The following is a 22,787-nucleotide window of genomic DNA, read 5'->3' as shown; positions in this document are numbered from 1 at the left end:
GTCTTGTGGTAGTTCTGCAGCTCCCCACAACTTTGTGAACAGCTGGTACAGGCATGATGTCAGTGTGTGACCACCATACTGGTAGATTTTGGCTGCGATACCGTCAGGCCCTGGTGCTTTGTTGGGTTTTAGCTGTTTGATGACCTCGTGAAGAGTAGGGGGAGCATCTAGCTCGAACACTATGGGTCGAGGGTGTACTCTGCCTACTGCTTCATTGGTGATGGTTCCTGGACTGTTCAGCAGCTCGTGGAAGTGTTCTTGCCATCTTTTTATGTGCTCTGACTTCTCAGTGAAAATGGATGTACTGTCCTTGCTCAGGAGTTGTGAGGTGCCTTGATTGCTTCATAGAAGCTTCTTGAGTCATTACAGTCAGCGAAGGCCTGTAACTCCTTGGCCTTGTTCACCCACCACTGGTCTTTCATAGCTCTCAGCTGCCTCTGCAAAGTTGATTTTGCACTCAAAAAGGCACGTTTCTTGGAACTTGAGTTTGGGTGTCGAAGAAGAGCCTGGTGTGCAGCTGCCTTAGCTCTGAGAAGGTCTTGCACAGATTGGTTGCTCTCATCAAACCAGTCCTGCTGCTTGTGCTTGACTTTCCCCGAGGTGTCCTGGGCAGCGCTGTAGACCGTTTCTGATCAGTAATATCGTCTAGTGGATTCTCAACCAGTCTGCTTAGAGCAGTTTCCATAGAGAATTTCAGGGCATCAGCCAACTCGCGGTGTTTCAATTTGGTGGTGTTCAACTTATTGGGTGGTTTGGCAGCATTCGGTCTGCGTGGAGGTTTGATCGATAGACATAGATCCGACCACACCATTTGATGATCAGTTGAGCACTCAGCTCCACGCTTAACTCTGGTGATACGAACGTCAGAGATGTCTTGTTGTCGGGTGATGACATAATAGTGAATGAGATGCCAGCTTTCAGATCGTGGATGCATCCATGTGCATTCGAGCTTGTCTGGCAATCTAATCAAGAACCTATCAACCTCACTTTAAATATACTCGATGATTTGGCCTCTACAGCTGCCTGTAGCAATGAATTCCACAGATTCACCACGTTCTGGCAAAAGAAATCCTCCTCATCTCTGTTTGAAAGGGACATCCCTCTTTTCTGAGGCTGGCCCTAGACTCACCCACTATTGAAAACATACTGTATTCTCTATGTCCACTCTATCTAGGCCTTTCAAAATTCGATCGGTTTCAATGAGATCTTCCCCACCCCCCACTCAGTTCTTCTAAATTCCAGAAAGTACAAGCCCGGAGCTTTCAATCGCTGCTCACATCATAAACCTGTCATTCCTGGAATTTCCATCAAGATGGCACTAACGAACGTGTGTGACAGCTTCCTGGTAGTCAAAAGCCTAAGGAGTCCAACTTGATCAGGCTTGACTGTGCAAGTGTGTGGACGTTAGAAAGTGAGAACAGTGAGAAGAGTTTAAAAACGAGAGGAGTTTAAAGGGAGATGGCTATTTCTTCAGCGGTTTGATTGGGGCATGACTGCACAAGCGCGTGGATGTCAGCCAGTGAGAGCAATGAGAAGAGTTTAAAAGGAGACACCTTATAGAGCGGGCGCCAGAGTAGAGGGAGACAGAGTAGAAAGGCTTTGGCTCAACTGGGCTTAGGCGATAACGGGTTGAGGTGAGGTAGGCTGCTTATGTAGAATACAGACAGGAAGAATGTGTGTGAGGCCAGTGTTCTCTGCTCGGTGTCAGATGTGGGAAGTCCTGGAGACTCTCAGCCTCCTGGAACGGCCACATCAACGCCAGGTGCGTCAAGCTGCAGCTCCTGAGGGACCGGGTTATGGAACTGGAGATACAGCTCGATGATCGTTGTCTGGTCAGGGAAAGTGAGGAGGTGATAGAGAGGAGCTATAGGCAGGTAGTCACACCGGGGCCTGGGGAGACAGATAAGCCGGTAACAGTCAGGAGAGGGAAGGGCAGGAGTCAGACGCTAGAGAGCACCCCTGTGGCTGTACGCCTCGACAATAAGTCCTCCTGCTTGAGTACTGTTGGGTGGGGGAGGGTGGGGACAGCCTACCTGCAGGAAGCAACAGTGGCTGCGGCTCTGGCACAGAGTCTGGCCCTGTGGCTCAGAAGGGTAGGGAAAGGAAGCAGATGGCAGCAGTGATAGGGGACTCTGTAGTTAGGGGGTCAGACAGGTGATTCTGTGACGCAGGAAAGAAACGCAGATGGTAGTTTGCCTCCAGGTGTCAGGTTCCGGGATGTTTCTGATCGCGTCCACAATATCCCGAAGTGGGAAGGAGAACAGCTAGAGGTCCTGGTATATTTTGGTAACAACAACATAGGCAGGAAAAGGGAGGTGGTTCTGAAAGCAGACTACAGGGAGTTAGGAAGGAAGTTGAGAAGCAGGACCACAAGGGAAGTCATCTCGGGATAACTACCTGTGCCCCGCGACTGTGAGTACAGGAATAGAATGAGGTGGAGGATAAATGTGTGGCTGAGGGATTGGAGCAGGGGGCAGGGGTTCAGATTTCAGGATAATTGGGACCTCTTTTGGGGCAGGAGTGACCTGTACAAAAAGGACGGGTTGTACTTGAATCCCAGCGGGACCAATATCCTGGCGAGGAGGTTTGCTAAGGCAATTGGGAAGAGTTTAAGCTAGGATTGCTGGGGGGTGGGAACCAAACTGAAGAGATGGAGGAAGAGGTGGTTGGCTCACATATAGAGAAATCTTGGAGATGGTGTGAGGGGGAGGATAGAGAAGGGACACGCTCAGACCGATGGTTTGAGATGTGTCTATTTTAATGCAAGGAGTATTATAAACAAAGCGGATGAGCTTAGAGTGTGGATCAGTACTTGGAGCTATGATGTTGTGGCCATTACAGAGACTTGGATGGCTCAGGGGCAGGAATAGTTACTTTGAGTGCCGGGTTTTAGGTGTTTCAGAAAGGACAGGGAGGGAGGCAAAAGAGGAGGGGGCGTGGCACTGTTGATCAGCGATACTGTCACAGCTGCAGAAAAGCTGGACGCAATGCAGGGTTTGTCTACTGAGTCTCTGTGGATGGAAGTTAGGAACAAGGAGGAGTCAATATCTCTACTGGGTATTTTTTATAGACCACGCAATAGTAACAGGGACATCAAGGAGCAGATAGGGAGACACATTCTGGAAAGGTGTAATAATAACAGGGTTGTTGTGGTGGGAGATTTTAATTTCCCAAATATCGATTGGCATGTCCCTAGAGCGAGGGGTTTAGGTGGGGTGGAGTTTGTTAGGTGTGTTCGGTAAGATTTCTTGACATAATATGTAAATAAGCCTACAAGAATAGAGACTGTACTTGATCTGGTATTGGAAAATGAACCTGGTCAGGTGTCAGATCTCTCCGTGAGAGAGCATTTTGAAGATAGTGTTCATAATTCTATCTCCTTTACCAGAGCATTGGAGAGGGATAGGAACAGACAAGTTAGGAAAGTGTTTAATTGGAGTAAGGGGAAATATGAGGCTATCAGGCAAGAACTTGGAAGCATAAACTGGGAACAGAAGTTCTCAGGGAAATGTACGGAAGAAATGTGGCAAATGTTCAGGGGATATTTGTTTGGGGTTCTGCATAGGTACGTTCCAATGAGACAGGCATAGGATGGTAGGTTACAGGAACCCTAGTCTACAAAGGCTGTTATAAATCTAGTCAAGAAGAAAAGAAGAGTTTACCAAAGGTTCAAAAAACTAGGTAATGATAGAGATCTAGAAGATTATAAGGCTAGCAGGAAGGACCATAGAAAGAAATTAGGAGAGCCAGAAGGGGCCATGAGCAGGCCTTGGCGGACAGGATTAAGGAAAACCCCAAGGCATTCTACAAGTATGTGAAGAGCAAGAGGATAAGACGTGAGAGAATAGGACCAATCAGGTGTGACAGTGGAAAAGTGTGTATGGAAGAGGAGGAGATAGCAGAGGTACTTCATGAATACCTTGCTTCAGTATTCACTGCGGAAAAGAATCTTGGCGATTGTAGGGATGACTTACAGAAGACTGAAAAGCTTGAGCATGTAGATATTAAGGAAGAGAATGCGCTAGAGCTTTTGGGAAGCATCAAGTTGGATAAGTCACCGGGACCGGAGGAGATGTACCCCAGGCTACTGTGGGAGGCGAGGGAGGAGATTGCTGAGCTTCTGGTGATGATCTTTGCATCATCAATGGGGACGGGAGAGGTTCCGGAGGATTGGAGGGTTGCAGATGTTGTTCCATTGTTCAAGAAAGGGAGTAGAGACAGCCCAAGAAATTATAGACCAGTGAATCTTACTTCAGTGGCTGGTAAGTTGATGGAGAAGATCCTGAGAAGCAGGATTTATGAACATTTGGAGAGGCATAATATGATTAGGAATAGTCAGCATGCCTTTGTCAAAGGTAGGTTGTGCCTTACGAGCCTGATTGCATTTTTTGAGGATGTGACTAAACACATTGATGAAGGTAAAGCAGTAGGTGGATTTCAGCAAGACATTTGACAAAGTATCCCATGCAAGGCTTATTGAGAAAGTCAGGAGGCATAGGATCCAAGGGAACACTGCTTTGTAGATCCAGAACTGGCTTGCCCACAGAAGGCTAAGAGTGGTTGTAGACATGTCATATTCTGATGGAGGTCGGTCACCACTGGTGTGCCTCAGGGATCTGTTCTGGGACCCCTACTTCGTGATTTTTATAAATGACCTAGATGAGGAAGTGGAGGGAGGGGTTAGTAAATCCTTTTGGATCTCAGTTTTTTGAATTTTCTCTCCATTTAGAAAATAGTCTATTCCTTCTACCAAAGTGCATGACCATACATATCCTGACACTATATTCTATCTGCCACTTCTTTGTCCATTCTTATAATCTGTCTAAATTTCTCTGCTTCCTTAGCACTACCTGTCCCTCCGCCTCTTTGTATTGTCTGCAAATTTGCCCGCAAAGCCAACAATTTCATCATCTAGGTCACTGTCATATAACGTAAAAAGAATCGGTCCCAACACAGACCCTGTAGAACACCCACTAGTGAGTGAGATTCCCTGCCTGGAATGTAGGGTAGAGGGGGTCCTTGGACAACCAAGGCACCCAGAGGGGGCCAACAATCACCGTGGGATCTTGCTATGCATGTCGCCAAATTGAGGCTCAGAGAAATCCAGGTGTTAGGGCCTTTCCTGGGTTGGGATTTGGGTCTGGAAGATCTGAGATTGAATGTTTTGGGATGGGGATTGGGAAAATTGGAATTGCTGACACTTTGGAATGAGGTAAGGGAAGAGTGGAATCCTGGGCATTTTGGGTTGGTATGGGAAGTTGGAATCGTGGATGTTTTGGGATGGGAACTGGGAAGATAGGGATTATGCATTCTTTGGGAAGCGAATTCTGAAAATTGCAATGGTGGATGCGTTGGGATGGTGACTGGATACATTGGGATGGGGATTTGGTAGATTGGGATGGGGATTTGGAAGACTGGAATTGTGGATGCTTTGGGATGGGGATTTGGAAGTCTGGGAATGCATGTGGATGGTGTTCTGGAGAGGGAAGAGTAGACTCAAGGTGGATTGGGATCGACGATGGAGCAAGGAGACAACTAACCTGGTCGTGAGGGGTACACGACAAAGGTGTCCGAAACCATCGGGAGTTTCTCAGGTTCCGAAGGCAAAGCACGGAAGCCGGCCAAATCAGAACCATGGTCTTTTTTCTCTAGAAAAATACATCAAAACTTTCCATTATATATCTCATCACACAATCCCAGAGCCAGACATAAAGTAAAAATTCCCTCCACACCGACCTATCACACAATCCCACAGTCGAACACAGAGAAAAACTCCTACCACACTGTCCCATCCCATCGCATACCCCCAAGGTCAGACATAGAGCTCCCTCCACACTGTCCCATCACACACTCCCGGGGTCAGACACAGAGTGAAGCTCCCTCCACACTGTCCCATCGCACACTCCCAGGGTCAGACACAGAGTGAAGCTCCCTCCACACTGTCCCATCACACACTCCTAGGGTCAGACACGCAGTGAAATTCCCTCTACACTGTTGCATCACACACTCCCGGGGTCAGACACCAAGTGAAGCTCCCTCCACACTGTCCCATCACACACTCCTGGGGTCAGACAAAGAGTGAAATTCCCTGCACACTGTCCCATCACACACTCCCGGGGTCAGACACAGAGTGAAACTCCCTCCACACCGTCCCATCACACACTCCCAGGGTCAGACACAGAGTGAGGCTCCCTCCACACTGTCCCATCACAACACTCCTGGGGTCACACACACAGTGAAGCTCCCTCCACACCGTCCCATCACACACTCCTGGGGTCAGACACAGAGTGAAACTCCCTCCACATTGTCCCATCACACACTCCCGGGGTCAGACAGAGAATGAAACTCCCTCCACACTGTCCCATCACACACTCCCGGGGTCAGACACGGAGGAGTCTCCCTCCACACTGTCCCATAACACACTCCTGGGTTCAGACACAGAGCGAAGCTCCCTCCACACTGTCCCATCACACACTCCTGGGGTCAGACACGCAGTGAAATTCCCTCTACATTGTTGCATCACACAATCCTGGGATCAGACACAAAGTGAAGCTGCCTCCACACTGTCCCATCGCACACTCCCGGGGTCACACACAGAGTGAGGCTCCCTCCACACTGTCCCATTGCACACTCCCGAGGTCAGACAGAGAGTGAAACTCCCTCCACATTGTCCCATCACACACTCCCGGGGTCAGACACAGAGTGAAGCTCCCTCCACATTGTCCCATCACACACTCCTGGGGTCAGACAGAGAGTGAATCTCCCTCCACACTGTCCCATCACATACTTGCAAAGAACAGGTTGTGTGTAAACCCTGGGAGGGGTTTGTTTCTTTTGTCTCTGGGTGGGGATGGGGGTGGGGGTGGGGGTACAACCAAAGCAATTTGAAATGGGATGAAAAATTCCTTCCCTTCCTTAGGGTGGTAAACGCATGGAATTTGCTCCCAAGCGGTTTCGTGAGAGCGGAGAAACTCCTTACTGACAGTGATCGAACCCGGGTCACTGGCACTGCAATGGTGTCACGATAACCGTGCCGCCCTGAGAAAATTCCAGCCATGAGAGGTGCCAAGGGGTGAGTGGAGAGAGCAGGAATTGCAATCGAGAGACAGGATGAGCCTGGAGTATATTGAATGCAGGAAGCAACAAATACGTCTCATCCTGATCCAACTAGCAGCATTCCTGGTCCTGTGGGCCTCAGGGAAAGCCACTCCATCCCACTCACCCCACCCCCATCCCCCTCACCCCAACACCCTCACCCTAACCCTGTCCCCTATCCCCTTCACCCCAACACCCTCACTCCATCCCCTTGACCCCAACACCCCCACCGCATCCCCCTCACCCCATCCCACTCACCCTACCCCCATCCCCTATCCCCCTCACCCCAACACCCTCACCCCATCCCCCTCACCCCAACACCCTCACTCCATCCCCCTCACCCTAACCCCCATCCCCTATCCCCCTCACCCCAACACCCTCACTTCATCCCCTTGACCCCAACACCCCCACCGCATCCCCCTCACCCTACCCCCCACTCCAACACCTCCTCACTCCATCCCCCTCACCTCACCCCACCCTGATTAACCCTGTGCCAGTATTGAGACAGGGCACATCTTCCTGTTGTCTGGGGGATGTTGGTCCTGTCTCAGTAGTTCAGGAATGTCTTCTACCAGCGAGTACATGTCTGGGCGATTGGGGAAAGCTGCATTTGGAAATGGTCCTGAGACCCCTGTATCTCTCCCTCTCTGTCTCTTTCTCTCTCTCTCTCCATTTCCCTCACCTCTCTCTGTCTCTACCCTCTCTCACCCCCGTTATGTAGTTGGGTGTGGTGAGGCATGTAGTGGGTTTGCCGAACTTCCCCCAAGTTGCTTGTTCCACATTTTCCCTGTTCACCCTTCCCATCCCTTCTCATTCCCTTTTCCTCTCAGCCTGTTTCCTCATCTCATCTTCCCTTTCACTCTCGTATTACTCTCTCTCTTTCCTGCTCTCCTCTCAGTCTCTCTCTCTCTCTCTCTCACACCAAGTGTCTGTCTGCCTGTCATATCTCATATCTCTGCCTCTCTCACACAGTCTCTCTGTCTCTTTCTCTGACTGCCTGCCTCTCCCCATCTCACCTTTCTCTCTCTCTCTCCGGCTGTCTATCTGTCCCTCTCTGTCACTCTCTCTGTCTGTCCCCCGTCTCTCTGTCTATCTGTCATTCCCTCTCTGTCTCCCTCTCTCCCGGTCTCTCTGTCTGTGTCACTCTCTGTCTCTTTTTTTTTCCTCTCTTTCTCTCTCTATCTTTGTGTGTCTCTCTCTCTGTTCTCACCTCCTCTGCAGGCTTGGATGACGAACACCTTGGGCTTCTGCTGCAGACTACAACACTCCTCGTTGTTGAACATGTCGAAGATCTCCTCAAGGTCAACCTCTTTTTTGTCACGACCCTTAACCTTGCCCTCCGATCCATGCGCCAGAATGAACACGAAGGAGCAGCAGACTTCGTCCTCGATGCTGTCACGGTACTTCTCCAGGGAGGAGATGATTTCCTGCGTGAAGAGCCAAGGTGTGAATGCCCTTGTTTACTGCCCCTCTGGCCACGGCTCGTGAGACTATTGCTCCTCGCCCTGCATCCAAACTTGGTTCAGATGCTGAGCAAGTACAGGTTTGTCATTTCAAAACATTAGATTAATTCAAATGAAGACACGGGAGTCGGGGAACTTTGGGTTTACTTTATGCAAGGTGTGCACGTTTCACATGGTAGCATGATAGAACATAGAAGATACAGCACAGGAACAGGCCATTCGGCCCACAATGTTGTGCTGAACCAGCTAAAAATTAAAAAGAATACACCCAAGCACTATTCCCTCCTACTTACACAAAGTCCATATCCCTTCATCTTCCGCACATTTATGTGCCAATTCAAACTGCTCTTAGAAACCTCTAATATATTTGCCTCTCCCACCATACCAGGGAGCACATTCCAGGCACTGAGTAAAAAACTTACCCCTTTGAACCTACCCCCTCTCACTTTCATGCATGCCCTTCTGGTATTAAACATCTCAACCCTGGGAAACAGATACTCCCCATCTACTCTATTGATGCCTCACATATCAGATCTCCTCTCAGCCTCCGGCACTCCAGAGAAAACAACCCAAGTTTATCCAGCCTCTCGTGATAGCATACGCCCTCTAAACCAGGCAGTATTCTGGTAAACCTCCTCTGCACCCTCTCCAAAGCCTCAACATCCTTTCTGTAGTGGGCAAACTGTATGCGATATGACAGTAGTATGCAATTCACGTATTTATACATACAACCTGTAATGGATTACTTAAAAGAACAAGAATGCTTAATCAGCCAGTATATATACAAGATTACTGAAATATTAAGTACAGAACAACAAGCACAGTCTAAACATTTGAATTGTTTCCCATCCATACAGATCTTTTCAATAAATTGAAGTCGTACAAACAGAAAACGATAAGTTAGTAAATTGGTTAATTGTCACGTGGTGGGTGGTGTCTTATGACACGGGCCAAGTACAGGCAAATGGAACTGGCTTAAGCATGCTTTGGGCGTCCTTCACCGGGGTACTCACTCGTTGTCTGTCACTGTGTGTCCCCCCGCCCCTACCCTCCCAGAAGACCAGACAAGTCCTCTGCCAAGCAGGTGCCGGGGTCTGACCATAAGATACAGGAGCAGAATTAGGCCATTTAGCCCATCAAGTCTACTTCACCATTTCATCACAGCCGGTCCTTCTTTGTCTTTCTCGTAGCAACTTGTAGATCCCTGCTGCCTTATCCAGACCCTCTTCACAAAGCCACAGTGTACAAAGAGGTGACCATCTCCTCCTCACTGTTCACGTGACAATAACAAAGTCGTTCCGATTTCGACCCTTCTCAAATCTGAGAATCCCTTTGCCAACACGGGGGGGGGGGGGGGGAGGAAAACAGGTGATATGCCCCCCCAATTTCTCTAAGAGTGAGTGAGAAATATTAGATTAGATTAGATTCAATTTAGAAACCATAGAAAAACTACAGCACAGAAACAGGCCTTTTGGCCCTTCTTGGCTGTGCAGAACCATTTTCTGCCTAGTCCCACTGACCTGCACACGGACCATATCCCTCCATACACCTCCCACCTCCCATCCATGTATCTGTCCAATTTATTCTTAAATGTCAAAAAAAAAAACTTGCATTTACCACCTCGTCTGCCAGCTCATTCCACACTCCCACCACTCTCTGTGTGAAGAAGTCTCCCCAAATGTTCCCTTTAAACTTCTCCCCCTTCACCCTTAACCCATGTCCTCTGGTTTTTTTCTCCCCTTGCCTCAGTGGAAAAAGCCTGCTTGCATTCACTCTATCGATACCCATCATAATTTTATATACCTCTATCAAATCTCCCCTCATTCTTCTACGCTCCAGGGAATAAAGTCCTAACCTATTCAACCTTTCTCTGTTACTGAGTTTCTCAAGTCCCGGCAACATCCTTGTAAACCTTCTCTGCACTCTTTCAACCTTATTAATATCCTTCCTGTAATTTGGTGACCAAAACTGAACACAATACTCCAGATTCGGCCTCACCAATGCTTATACAACCTCATCATAACATTCCAACTCTTATACTCAATACTTTGATTAATAAAGGCCAATGTACCAAAAGCTCTCTTTACGACCCTATCGACCTGTGACGCCACTTTTAGGGAATTTTGTATCTGTATTTCCAGATCCCTCTGTTCTTCTGCATTCCTCAGTGCCTTACCATTTACCCTGTATGTTCTACTTGGGATTGTCCTTCCAAAGTGCAATACCTCACACTTGGCTGTATTAAACTCCATTTGCCATTTTTCAGCCCATTTTTCCAGCTGGTCCAAGACCCTCTGCAAGCTTTGAAAACCTTCCTGACTGTCCACTACATCTCCAATCTTTGTATCGTCAGCAAATTTGCTGATCCAATTTACCACATTATCATCCAGATCATTGATATAGATGACAAATAACAATGGACCCAGCACTGATCCCTGTGGCACACCACTAGTCACAGGCCTCCACTCGGAGAAGCAATTCTCTACTACCACTCTCTGCTTCTTCCATCGAGCCAATGTCTAATCCAATTTACCACCTCCCCATGTATACCTAGCGACTGAATTTTCCTAACTAACCTCCCATGCGGGACCTTGTCAAAGGCCTTACTGAAGTCATGTAGACACCATCCACTGCCTTCCCTTCATCCACTTTCCTGGTAACCTCCTCAAAAAAACACCAATAGATTGGTCAAACATGACCTACCACGCACAAAGCCATGTTGGACTCTCCCTAATAAGTCCCTGTCTATCCAAATGCTTGTAGATTCTGTCTCTTAGTACTCCCTCCAATAACTTAACCACTACCGACGTCAGACTTACCGGCCTATAATTTCCCAAATTACTTTTTGATCTTTTTTTAAACAACGGAGCAACATGAGCCATTCTCCAATCCTCCAGCACCTCACCCGTAGACACCGACATTTTAAATATATCTGCCAGGGCCCCTGCAATTTCAACACTAGTCTCCTTCAAGGTCCGAGGGAATACCCTGTCAGGTCCTGGGGATTTATCCACTTTAATTTACCTCACGATAGCAAGCACCTCCTCCTTTTCAATCTGTACAGTTTCCATTATCTCACTACTTGTTTCCCTTAATTCCATAGACTTCATGCCAGTTTCCTTAGTAAATACAGATGCAAAAAAAACCATTTAAGATCTCCCCCATTTCTTTTGGTTCTGCACATAGCCAACCACTCTGATCTTCAAGAGGACCAATTTTATCCCTTACAATCCTTTTACTCTTAATATACCTGTAAAAGCTCTTTGGATTATCCTTCACTTTGACTGCCAAGGCAACTTCATGTCTTCTTTTAGCACTCCTGATTTCCTTCTTAAGTGTTTTCTTGCACTTTTTATACTCCTCAAGCACCTTATTTACTCCCTGTTTCCTATACATGCCATACAACTCTCTCTTCTTCTTTATCAGAGTTGCAATATCCCTTGAGAACCAAGGTTCCTTATTCCTATTCACTTTGCCTTTAATCCTGACAGGACCATACAAGCTCTGCACTCTCAAAATTTCTCCTTTGAAGGCTTCCCACTTACCAATCACATCCTTGCCAGAGAACAACATGTCCCAATACACACTTTTTAGATCCTTTCTCATTTCTTCAAATGTGGCCTTCTTCTAGTTTAGAACCTCAACCCTAGGACCAGATCTATCTTTATCCATGATCAGGTTGAAACTAATGGTGTTATGATTCACTGGAACCGAAGTGCTCCCCTACACACACTTCCGTCACTTGTCCTAACTCGTTTCTTAATAGGAGATCTAATATTGCATCCCCTCTAGCTGGTACCGCTATATACTGATTTAGAAAACTTTCCTGAACACATTTTACACACTCTAACCCATCTAGACCCCTAACAGTATGGGAGTCCCAACGAATATGTGGAAAATTAAAATCCCCTACCAGCACAACTTTATGTTTCCTGCAGTTCCCTGCTGTCTCTCTGCAGATTTGCTCCTCCAATTCTCGCTGACTATTGGGTGGTCTATAATACAACCCCACTAATGTGGCCATACCTTTCCTGTTTCTCAGCTCCACCCATAAGGACTCAGTAGACAAGCCCTCTAACCTGTCCTGCCTGAGCACTGCTGTAACATTTTCCCTAACAAGCAATGCTACTCCCCCACCTTTCATTCCTCTGCCTCGATCACATCTGAAACATCGGAACCCTGGAATATTAAGCTGCCAGTCCTGCCCCTCCTGTAGCCAAGTTTCACTAATTGCTATAACGTCATAACTCCACATATCAATCCACGCCCTCAACTCATCTGCCTTCCCCACAATACTCCTAGCATTGAAATATTTACACCTCAGAAGATTTTTACCACCACTCACAACCTTTCTATTTGCGGCTTTGCTTGAACTTTTAACATCATTTATTTTCACCCCAGCCCTACTGTCAGCTCTGGCACTCTGGTTCCCATCCCCCTGCAAATCTAGTTTAAAGCCTCCCCAATAGCACTAACAAACCTCCCTGAAAGGATATTGGTCCCCCTGTAGTTCAAGTGTAAACCGTCTCTCTTGTACAGGTCCCAGCTGCCCCAGAAGAGGTCCCAATTATCCTGAAATCTGAAATCCTGCCCCCTACACCAGTTCCTCAGCCACTTGTTCATCCTCCAGAGCATCCTATTCTTACCCTCACTGGCACGTAGTACAGGTAGCAATCCTGAGATTACCACCCTCGAGGTCCTGCTTTTCAACTTCCTACCAAGCTCTCTATACTCACTCTCCAGGACCTCCTCACTCTTCCTTACTATGTCATTGGTACCAATGTGCACCACGACATCTGGCTGATCACCCTCCCACTTCAGAATGTCATGCAATCGATCAGAGACAACCTTGACCCTGGCACCCGGATGGCAACAAATCATCCTGGATTCTCTGTCACGACCACAGAACCTCCTATCTGCACCCCTAACAATCGAGTCCCCTATCACTACTGCTCTCCTCTTTTTCCACCCTCCCTTCTGCACTGCAGAGCCAGACTCAGTGCCAGAGATCCAGCTACTGCAGCTTGTCCCAGGTAAGTCATCCCCCCCCAACAGTATCCAATGCGGTATACTTGTTGTTGAGGGGAATGGCCACAGGGGAACCCTGCTCTGCCTGCCCTTTCCTCTTCCCTCGCCTGACAGTGACCCAATTTCCTGTCCTCTGCTCCTTTGGCATAATTACCTCCCTGTAGCTACTACCTATAATCTCCTCATTCTCCCGAATGATCCGCAGGTCATCCAGCTCCTGCTCCAGTTCCCTAACGCGGTTTGTTAGGAGCTGCAGCTGGATGCACTTCTTGCAGGTGTTATTGTCATTGTGCCGGGTACAGATACAATGCCAATGAAATGCATTTAGCACCTGACCAGAAATGCAAAGAATAGTGTTACTTACAAAATAACTGCGAATAAAAGTAAGTGCGACAGCACACAAATATAAAAGTACTGAGACAGCACAATACAGATGCAATACTGCTTAGCGCTGTGATGTGAGGTTCAATAGTGTTACAGCCTCAGGGAAGAAGCTCTTCCTGTGCCTGCTGGTGCGGGAACGGAGGCTCCTGTAGCGCCTACCGGATGGGAGAAGAGTAAAAAGTCCATAGTTAGGATGAGATGCATCCCTGATATTGCTTTTCGCCCTGCCCAGGCAGTGTTTATGGTAGATGTTCTCAATGGTGGGCAATTGGGTGCCGATAATCTGCTGGGCAGTTTTCACCACATGCTGGAGTGCTTTGCAGTCCGATACGGGACAATTGCCATACCACACTGAGATGCAGTTGCTGAGTATGCTCTCAGTGGAACAGCGGTAAAAGTCCGTCAGTATCCTGGGACAGAGGTGAGCTTTTTTCATGCTCCGCAGGAAATAAAGGTGCTGTTGTGCCTTTTTGATCAGGATGGAGGAGTTCAGGAACCAGGTGAGATCCTCGGAAATGTGGACCCTATACAGTGAACAAATACTATGAAAATACCTCACCTTGCCAGTCGGATTGATACACTCAGTCACTTCGAAATCCAGGGTCTGCAATATATCCTTGAGATTACGCAAATCTATTTTGGCCCCTTCTCTCTGCTCTGTGACACAGAGGATGAAGGCCTTCCTTACACCGGACATGTTGTAGCGGTCATCCTGTGAGATAGAATACAGGAAATATCACATCACATTTCTGTCCCACCATTACCTACAAACCCCTGAATAACTTCAACGAATTAATCTGCAGTAGTTTAGCGGTTCGCGTAACGCCTTTACAGTGCCAGTAATCTGGGTTCAAATCCTGCCGCTGCCTGTAACAAGTTTATACAGTAACGTGCAAAAGCTTTAGGCACATGTAGATAGCGAGTGTGAACAGGAGCATTTTGTGTGTGTTGCTTGGATTTCCAGCATCTGCAGATTTTCTATTGTTAGGGTGAACGGGACTTTTGCACACTACTGTATTTGTCAACATGGAACGGAGAGCCAGTTTATAAATCAGAATCAGATTTATTATTACCAGCATGGGTCGTGAAATTTGTTAACTTAGCAGCAGCAGTTCAATGCAATACATAATCTAGAAGAATAAATAAATCAATTACAATATACATATATAGAATAGACTTAAAATCATGCAAAAACAGAAATAATATATATTAAAAAAGTGAGGTAGTGTTCACGGGTTCAATGTCCATTTAGAATCGATGCAGAGGGGAAGAAGCTGTTCTTGAATCGCTGAGTGTGTGCCTTCAGTGCTCTGTACCTCCTTCCTGATTGTAGCAATGAGAACAGGGCACACCCTGGGTGCTGGGGGTCCTTAATAATGGACACTGCCTTTCTGAGACCCCACTCCTTGAAGATGTCATGGTACTTTATAGGCTAATGCCCAAGATGGAGCTGACTAAATTTACAACCTCTGCAGCTTCTTTCGGTCCTGAGCGGTAGCCCCCCTCTCCCATACCACATAGAATACAGCTGTCAGAATCCTCTCCACGGTACATCTACAGGTTTTGATTGTTTTTGTTGACATACCAAATCTCTTCAAACTCCTAATGAAGTACAGTCGCTGTCTTGTCTTCTTTATAACTGCATCGATATGTTGGGACCAGGTTAGGTCCTCAGAGATTTTGACATCCGGGAACTTAAAACTGTTCTCTCTCCACTTCCGATCCCTCTATGAGGATTGGTATATGTTCTATCATCTTACCCTTTCTGAAATCGACAATCAGCTCTTTCGTCTTGCTGACGTTGACTGCCAGGTTGTTGCTGCAACACCACTCCACTAGTTGGCATATCTCACTCCTGTACGCCCTCTTGTCTCCATCTGAGATTCTACCAACAATGGTTGTATCATCAGCAAAGTTATAGATGGTATTTGAGCTATGCCTAGCCGCACAGTCACGGCTACAGAGAGAGGTGCACCAGTGTTGATCATCAGCGAGGAGGAGATATTATCACCAATCCACAAAGATCGTGGTTTTGTGGTTAGGAAGTCGAGGATCCAGTTGCAGAGGAGGTACAGAGGCCCAGGTTCTGTAACTTCTCAATCAGGATCATGGGAATGATGGTGTTAAATGCTGAGCTATAGTCAATGAACTGCATCCTGACACAGGGGTTTGTATTGTCCAGGTGGTCTACGGCCCTGTGAAGAGCTATTGAGATTGTGCCTACCGTTGACCTATTGTGGCGATGGGCAAATTGCAATGGGTCCAAGTCCTTGCTGAGGCAGGAGTTCAGTCTAGTCATGACCAACCTCTCAAAGCATTTCATCACTGTCAATGTGAGTGCTACTGGGCAATAGTCATTAAGGCAGCTCACATTTTCTTCTTAAGCACTGGCATAATTGTTGCCTTTTTGAAGCGTGAGAACTTCTGCCCATAGCAGTGAGAGGTTGAAAATGTCCTTGAATACTCCCGTCAGTTGGTTGGCGCAAGTTTTCAGAGCCTTGCCAGGTACTCTATTGGGGCATTCCACATTGCGAGGGTTCACTCTCTTTAAAGACAGCCTAAGGTCGGCCTCTGAGACGGAGATCACAGGGTCCCTGGGAACAAAGGGTGTTGGGAATGGCGAGGGTGGAGGGGTGTGGAACAGGTGGCAGGGAGCGAGTGCCAGGGGTGTGGGAGCAGACACACCCAGCCCTGAGACACCAGGCAAGGTCATTGATTCCAAATAATTGGTTTATTGATCAGTACAGAATGTCTCTCTGGTGTTTCCCGTTCCTTCCCCTTTTCCAAACCACGGGTCCTATCTCCCTGCCCCCTTCCCACTGTATGTTCTCCCTACAACCATGTGGATTTCTTCCCACATTCCAAAGACATTTGGGTTAGGGTTAGTGAGTTGTGGGCATGCTATGTTTGTGCCTCAATTGGGCCTTGACCCAGACCACCATCTGGCCTCTGCCTCTAACCAGTGTCTGAGCCTCCTACAGGTCTTCAGGCCTGGACTCAGGCCTCGACCCTGGCCTCCTACCAGTCTCAGGCCTTGACCCGGACCGCTGTCTGGCCTTTGGCCTTGACCCAGGCTTCCTACTGGTCTTTGGACCTCAATATCTAGTATCAATGTAGGACTCGCAGACAACAATGAACGAGAACCTGAACCAAAGACTATGAACACTGGACTCACTGATAATGGGACCCTGAAAAACTAGGCCTCAACCTCTGGTCTCACTGGTGACAGGACCCCCAACCCCCTCGCCAGTCCACCAGCCTGACAACTGACCACACCCACACCTCTGGCCTCTCTCCCATTTGACCTGTGAGTTGGACGCCCATGTGATGCCACACCCAGGGTCTGGTCAACGCCCGTGCTGTTTAATGGTCTCCTCCCCCACCACCGCCCCCTGTTGCGTACTGAGCTCACATTGTTTCACCAGATGTGTCTACCCCACTCCTCCCTAACCCACCTGATCCTGCACGTCCTGCGGCCTAGAGGCTCTCGGTGATGGCGACGACACATCATTGTCTGGACGAGGGGACTCCAGGGCAGCTTTGCTGTCCACATCTGAGGAAACAAATTCAAGATTAATGAAGCCCTGGAGCCCATAGTTGAGAGAAAGACTCGGTTTTAGGAACAGTTATTACCCCTCAACTAACAGGCTCCTGAACCAAGGGGAAACTTCACTCAAAAATACTCTTCACCACAGCTGTCCACTGCCATTCTTTCCAGAGTTTAAAGTAAATAATGTATACATCACCATAGACTACCCCAAGATTCATCATTTTTGAGGGCATTCACAGTAAAGAGTAAGAAACACATTAGAAAGAATAGAAAACATCACATAACAAAAACTGGGAAAATCGACCAATATGAAAAAGGCAAGTTTATAGAAATGGTAATAATAACAAAATAAATAATAAATATTAAGACCATGAGTTAAGACACCCCTGCGGACGGTCACAAACCCGGCTGTGAAAGGAAGAGGGTTGAACATAGGGCTAGCAACGCCTTCCCATAAAACCCCAGAGCTATGGAAATGGCAACAGAACCTCATCCTGCAAGAGGGAAGAACTGAGGTGTGGGGATCTCACTGAAACCCAGTGAAGGGAGGACTCACACCAGCAGGTTCAGGAACAGTCACTACCCCAGACATCAGGCTCTTGAATCAGAGGGGATATCTTCACTTGCCCATCACTGAACTCTTCCCGAAACCTATGGACCCACTTTCAAGGGCTCTTCATCTCATGTTCTCGCTTATTTATTTATTATTTCTTCTTTTTGTATTTGTGCAACTTGTTATCTGTTCTTTGGTTTAATGTCCTAATTGGGTGGTCTTCATTAATTCTCCTCTAGTTATTATTCTGTATACTTGTTGAGTATGCCCACAAGAAAACGAATCTCAGGGTTGTATATGGTGGCAAATATATACTTTGATAATACATTTGCTTTGAACCTAAATGCTCATGAACGTTACTGCAAGGAATAAAAGCATACACTATTTTCTAAACAAAGAGAACATACAAAAATCCAAGGTACAAAGGGGCTTGGGAGACCTCATGGCAGGATTCTCTAAAGGTTAATTTTCAGCTTGAGTCTGTGGCGAGGAAGGTAAATGGTAGCAATCATTTTGAAAGGACTAAAACATAAAAGCAAGGACGTAACGTTGAGGCTTAATCAGGCACTGGTGAGGCCTCACTTGGAGAATCGTCAGTAGTTTTGGGGGCCTTATCTGAAAAGGATCTGCTGACATTGGAGAGGATTCAAAGGAGGTTTACGAGAATGATTCCAGGAAAGGGTTATCATATGAGGGCTTTTGATAGCTTTGGGCCTGTACTCACTGGAATTCAGAAGTATGAGGGGGATGTTATTGAAACCTATTGAATGTTGAAAGGCCCTGATACAGTGACATGGAGAGGAGGTTTCCTGTGGCGGTGCAGTCTAGGACCAGACAGCACACCCTCAAAATAGAGGGATGTCCATTTACAACAGAGATGAGCAGGAATTTCTTCATCCAGAGGGTGGTAAATCTGCAGAATTCATCGCCACAGGCAACAGTGGAGGCCAAGTCATTGGTTATATTAAAGCAGAGGTTGATAGGTACTTGATTAATCAGGGCGTCAAAGGTTACAGGCAGAAGGCAGGTGGATAGGGTTGAGAGGGATGAAATGGTGGAGAAGATTCAATAGGCCAAATGGCCTAATTCGGCTCTTATGACTTATAGATGTATAAAGTTTGTCGGAGGGTTCAGTGATAGTACAGTCAACATTTCGGGCGTCTCAGCCTGTACATTTTCCCATAGATGCTGCCTGACCTGCTCAGTTCCACCAGCATTTTAAATGAAAAGCTCCCTCTCCAGCTTCGTGATATCCTCCCTCTCTCAAAGATTCCAAAGTACATTTTTTATCAGAATATACAGTGGCATGCAAAAGTTTGGGCACTCCTGGTCAAAATTTCTGTTACTCTGAATAGCTAAGCAAGTAAAGACGACTTGGTTCCAAAGGCATAACGTTAAAGATGACACATTTCTTTAATATTTTAAGCAAGAAAACTTCTTTATTTCCATCTTTTACAGTTTCAAAATAACAAAAAAGGAAACGGGCCTGAAGCAAAGGTTTGGGCTCCCTGCATGGCAGTACTTAGTAACACCCACTTTGGCAAGTATCACAACTTGTAAACGCTTTTTATAGCCAGCTAATTGTCTTTCAATTCTTATTTGGGGGATTTCCACCCATTCTTCCTTGCAAAAGGCTTCTAGTTCTGTGAGATTCTTGGGCGGTCTTGCATGCACTGCTCTTTTGAGGTCTATCTACAGATTCTCGATGATGTTTAGGTTGGGGAGATTGTGAGGCCCAAGGCAAAACCTTCAGCTTGTGCCTCTTGAGGTAGTCCATTGTGGATTTTGAGGTGTGTTTAGGATCATTATCCTGTTGTAGAAGCCATCCTCTTTTCATCTTGGCTTTTTTACAGACGGTCTGATGTTTGCTTCCAGAATTTGCTGGCATTCAATGGAATTCATTCTTCCCTCTACTAGTAAATGTTCCTCATGCCACTGGCTGCAACACAAGTCCAAAGCATGATCGATCCACCCCTGTGCTTAACAGTTGGAGAGGGGTTCTTTTCATGAAATTCTGCACCCTTTTTTCTCCAAACATACCTTTACTCATTGCGGCCAAAAAGTTCTATTCAAAAGGTTCAAAGGAACATCTAAACGAGCCTGATGCATTTTGGAAACAAGTCCTGTGGACTGATGAAGTTAAAATAGAACTTTAACTTTATGCCTTTTGGAAATCAGCTCATCTTTACTCGCGTAGTTATTCACAGTAACAGAAATTTTGACCAGGGGTGCCCAAACTTTTGCATGACACTGTATACTCGCTATACAAGCTTGAGATTTGTCTCCTTACAGCAGCCACAAAACAAAGATACCAATAAAACCCTTAAAAAGATCATCACACCCAATGAGCAAAAAGAGAAATAAAGCAGAAATCCTGCAACAATAAACACAAACAAATGATGTTCAGAACTGAAGTCCCCAAGCACTTTGTCCACAGACCCTTAGTTCAATGCAGAACCGAGTAAACATCATGGAGCAGTGACCTGAACCAGCCCATCCCTCACCTCGGACCTCGACACCCTGACATTTTCAATCGGGTCCAGTGTTAAATCTTCGATAGCCTGGACTGCACCACCTTGATTCAGCCTGTACCTGACCTTTCCGATTCAGCCTGGGGCCCAAATCATCTTCCAAACATCCAGTTCAGTCGCTTCCATACACCCCCTCTCTCAACCCCACCCCTTCTCCCACCTCCCTTCCCTCCATCCTCACCTCCCTTTGTCGCTCCCTTCCCCCTCCCTATTTCTCTCTCCCTCTGTATCCTCCCCTTTACCCACTTCCCAACTCTTGATGATTCCTGGAAGGGGAGTCTCATTTCCCGGAATCAGCTGGCATTCTGGCACCTTTCCTCTGGAATCTGGGAACGCTGCAAGCCCATAGCCTCTGGAGTATTGTGGGCAGGTCTGATCGCCCAGCTTTAGGGAAGATGTCTTTAAGCTGGAGAGGGGCAGGAAAGGTTCACCAAGATGTTCCCGGACTGGAGAGATTGAGTTATAACGAGAGGCTGGACAGGTTGGGACAGTTTTAACTGGAGTGAAAGAGGCTGAGGGGCGACCTCATGAGGGGCTGAGATATGGTGGACAGTCACAGTCTTCTCCCCGAGGGAAGGGAAGTACAAAACTGGAGGGCAGGGTTTAAGTTGGGAGGGGCACATTTCTAAGGGGATTTCATGGGCATGGTTTTGGTGGGACGAGCTGCAGGAGAAGGGGAGCAATGGCCGGGAATAGACTGACCAAAGGGACCAGCACTGGATGGTGAGGATGGAGCGGCCTCACTCGTTAATCACTGGCAACATTCCAGACTGCCGAGTGGGGGCAGGGACTGGCTGAGATTCTTGGAACAAGGGTGTGTCTGTGCTGTGGTTTACGGGAGAAAAGGTCACCTTCTTCCCAGAACTGGGGGAGGGGCAAATGACAATGGCGAGAGGGGGAAGAGAGTGGGGTGAGGGGGAAGAGATGTGGGGTGAGGGGAAGGGAGAGCGAAAGGAGTGTAAATGGAAAGAGGGGAGAGGGGTAGAGGGGGGAGAGAGAAAGAGAGAAGGGACAGAAAGGAGCAAGAGAGAGAGTACAGGGAGAGAGGAGGTAGTGAGAGAGGGAGGGCAGGGAGTGGGATAGAAGGATTGAAAGAGATGGGGAGAGCAAGGAAAGCAGGTGGGGAGACAAGGAGGAGGAGACAGGGAGAGAGAGACGGAGGGAGAGTGGAGAGACGGGGAGAGGGTGGAGAGAGAGAGGGGGAGAGGGAGAGAGGGGGGGAGAGAGGGGGGAGAGAGGGGGGAGAGAGGGGGGAGAGAGGGGGGAGAGAGGGGGGAGAGAGGGGGGGAGAGAGAGGGGGAGAGAGAGGGGAGAGAGGGGGGGGAGGGGGGGAGAGGGGGGGAGAGGGGGGAGAGAGGGGGGAGAGAGGGAGGGAGAGAGGGAGGGAGAGAGGGGGAGAGAGAGGGGGAGAGAGAGGGGGAGAGGGGGGGGAGGGGGGAGGGGGAGGGGAGGGGGAGGGGGAGGGGGAGGGGGAGGGGGAGGGGGAGGGGGAGGGGGGAGGGGGGAGGGGGGAGGGGGGAGGGGGGAGAGAGGGGGAGAGAGGGGGAGAGAGAGGGGAGAGAGAGGGGGAGAGAGGGGGAGAGAGAGAGGGGGAGAGAGAGGGGGAGAGAGAGGGGAGAGGTGAGGTGAGAGAGGGAGGAGAGGTGAGAGAGGTGAGAGAGGGAGAGGTGAGAGAGGGAGAGAGGTGAGAGAGGGAGAGAGGTGAGAGAGGGAGAGAGGTGAGAGAGGGAGAGAGGTGAGAGAGAGAGGGAGAGGTGAGGGAGGGAGAGGTGAGGGAGCGAGAGGTGAGGGAGCGAGAGGTGAGAGAGGGAGAGGTGAGAGAGGGAGAGGTGAGAGAGGGAGAGGGAGAGAAAGGAGAGGGAGAGAAAGGAGAGCGGGGTGAGAAGAGTTAGTGAGAGAGGAATAGAGAGAGAGTGAGATATGGGGGTCCCAACACAAGGGTCTCGGGACACCCCCAGAGCCAGGTTCCCCCCACCACCCGACCAGGCGTGTACTCACCGGTGGAAGACATTCCTGCACCAGGCAGACAGCAGCAACGTTCCACAGGTGATATCCAGTCACGCCGGTTCTCAACAGCAGAACAGGATTAATCAGCTACAACCTACTCCCCACCCCTCAGCTGTCATTTCTTACCCGGGGGAGGGGTGTGAGGAGAGTGAAGCTTCCTTTGACAGAAAGAAAGT

At 48.1% G+C, this 22,787-nt stretch overlaps 1 protein-coding gene across 1 annotated transcript in view; it reads right to left on the bottom strand.

The window, feature by feature from the left end:
- The window catches only part of LOC140189898 (caspase-14-like), a 28,991-nt gene extending 6,262 nt beyond the window's left edge, over positions 1–22,729 (bottom strand). Inside the window, exons 1-5 of the mRNA XM_072246240.1 lie at positions 22,603–22,729; positions 17,426–17,523; positions 14,530–14,682; positions 8,306–8,522; positions 5,541–5,648 (exon numbers count right to left, since the gene is read on the bottom strand). Of these exons, the coding sequence (XP_072102341.1) occupies positions 5,541–5,648; positions 8,306–8,522; positions 14,530–14,682; positions 17,426–17,523; positions 22,603–22,615 (589 nt within the window). The 5' untranslated portion in view covers positions 22,616–22,729. The remainder of the gene's footprint in view (positions 1–5,540; positions 5,649–8,305; positions 8,523–14,529; positions 14,683–17,425; positions 17,524–22,602) is intronic.
- Positions 22,730–22,787: the final 58 nt, after the last annotated feature.

The sequence above is a fragment of the Mobula birostris genome, chromosome 29, assembly GCF_030028105.1.
Source record: "Mobula birostris isolate sMobBir1 chromosome 29, sMobBir1.hap1, whole genome shotgun sequence".
NCBI classification, from domain to species: domain Eukaryota; kingdom Metazoa; phylum Chordata; class Chondrichthyes; order Myliobatiformes; family Myliobatidae; genus Mobula; species Mobula birostris.
This window is presented reverse-complemented; position numbering and strand designations above follow the sequence as displayed.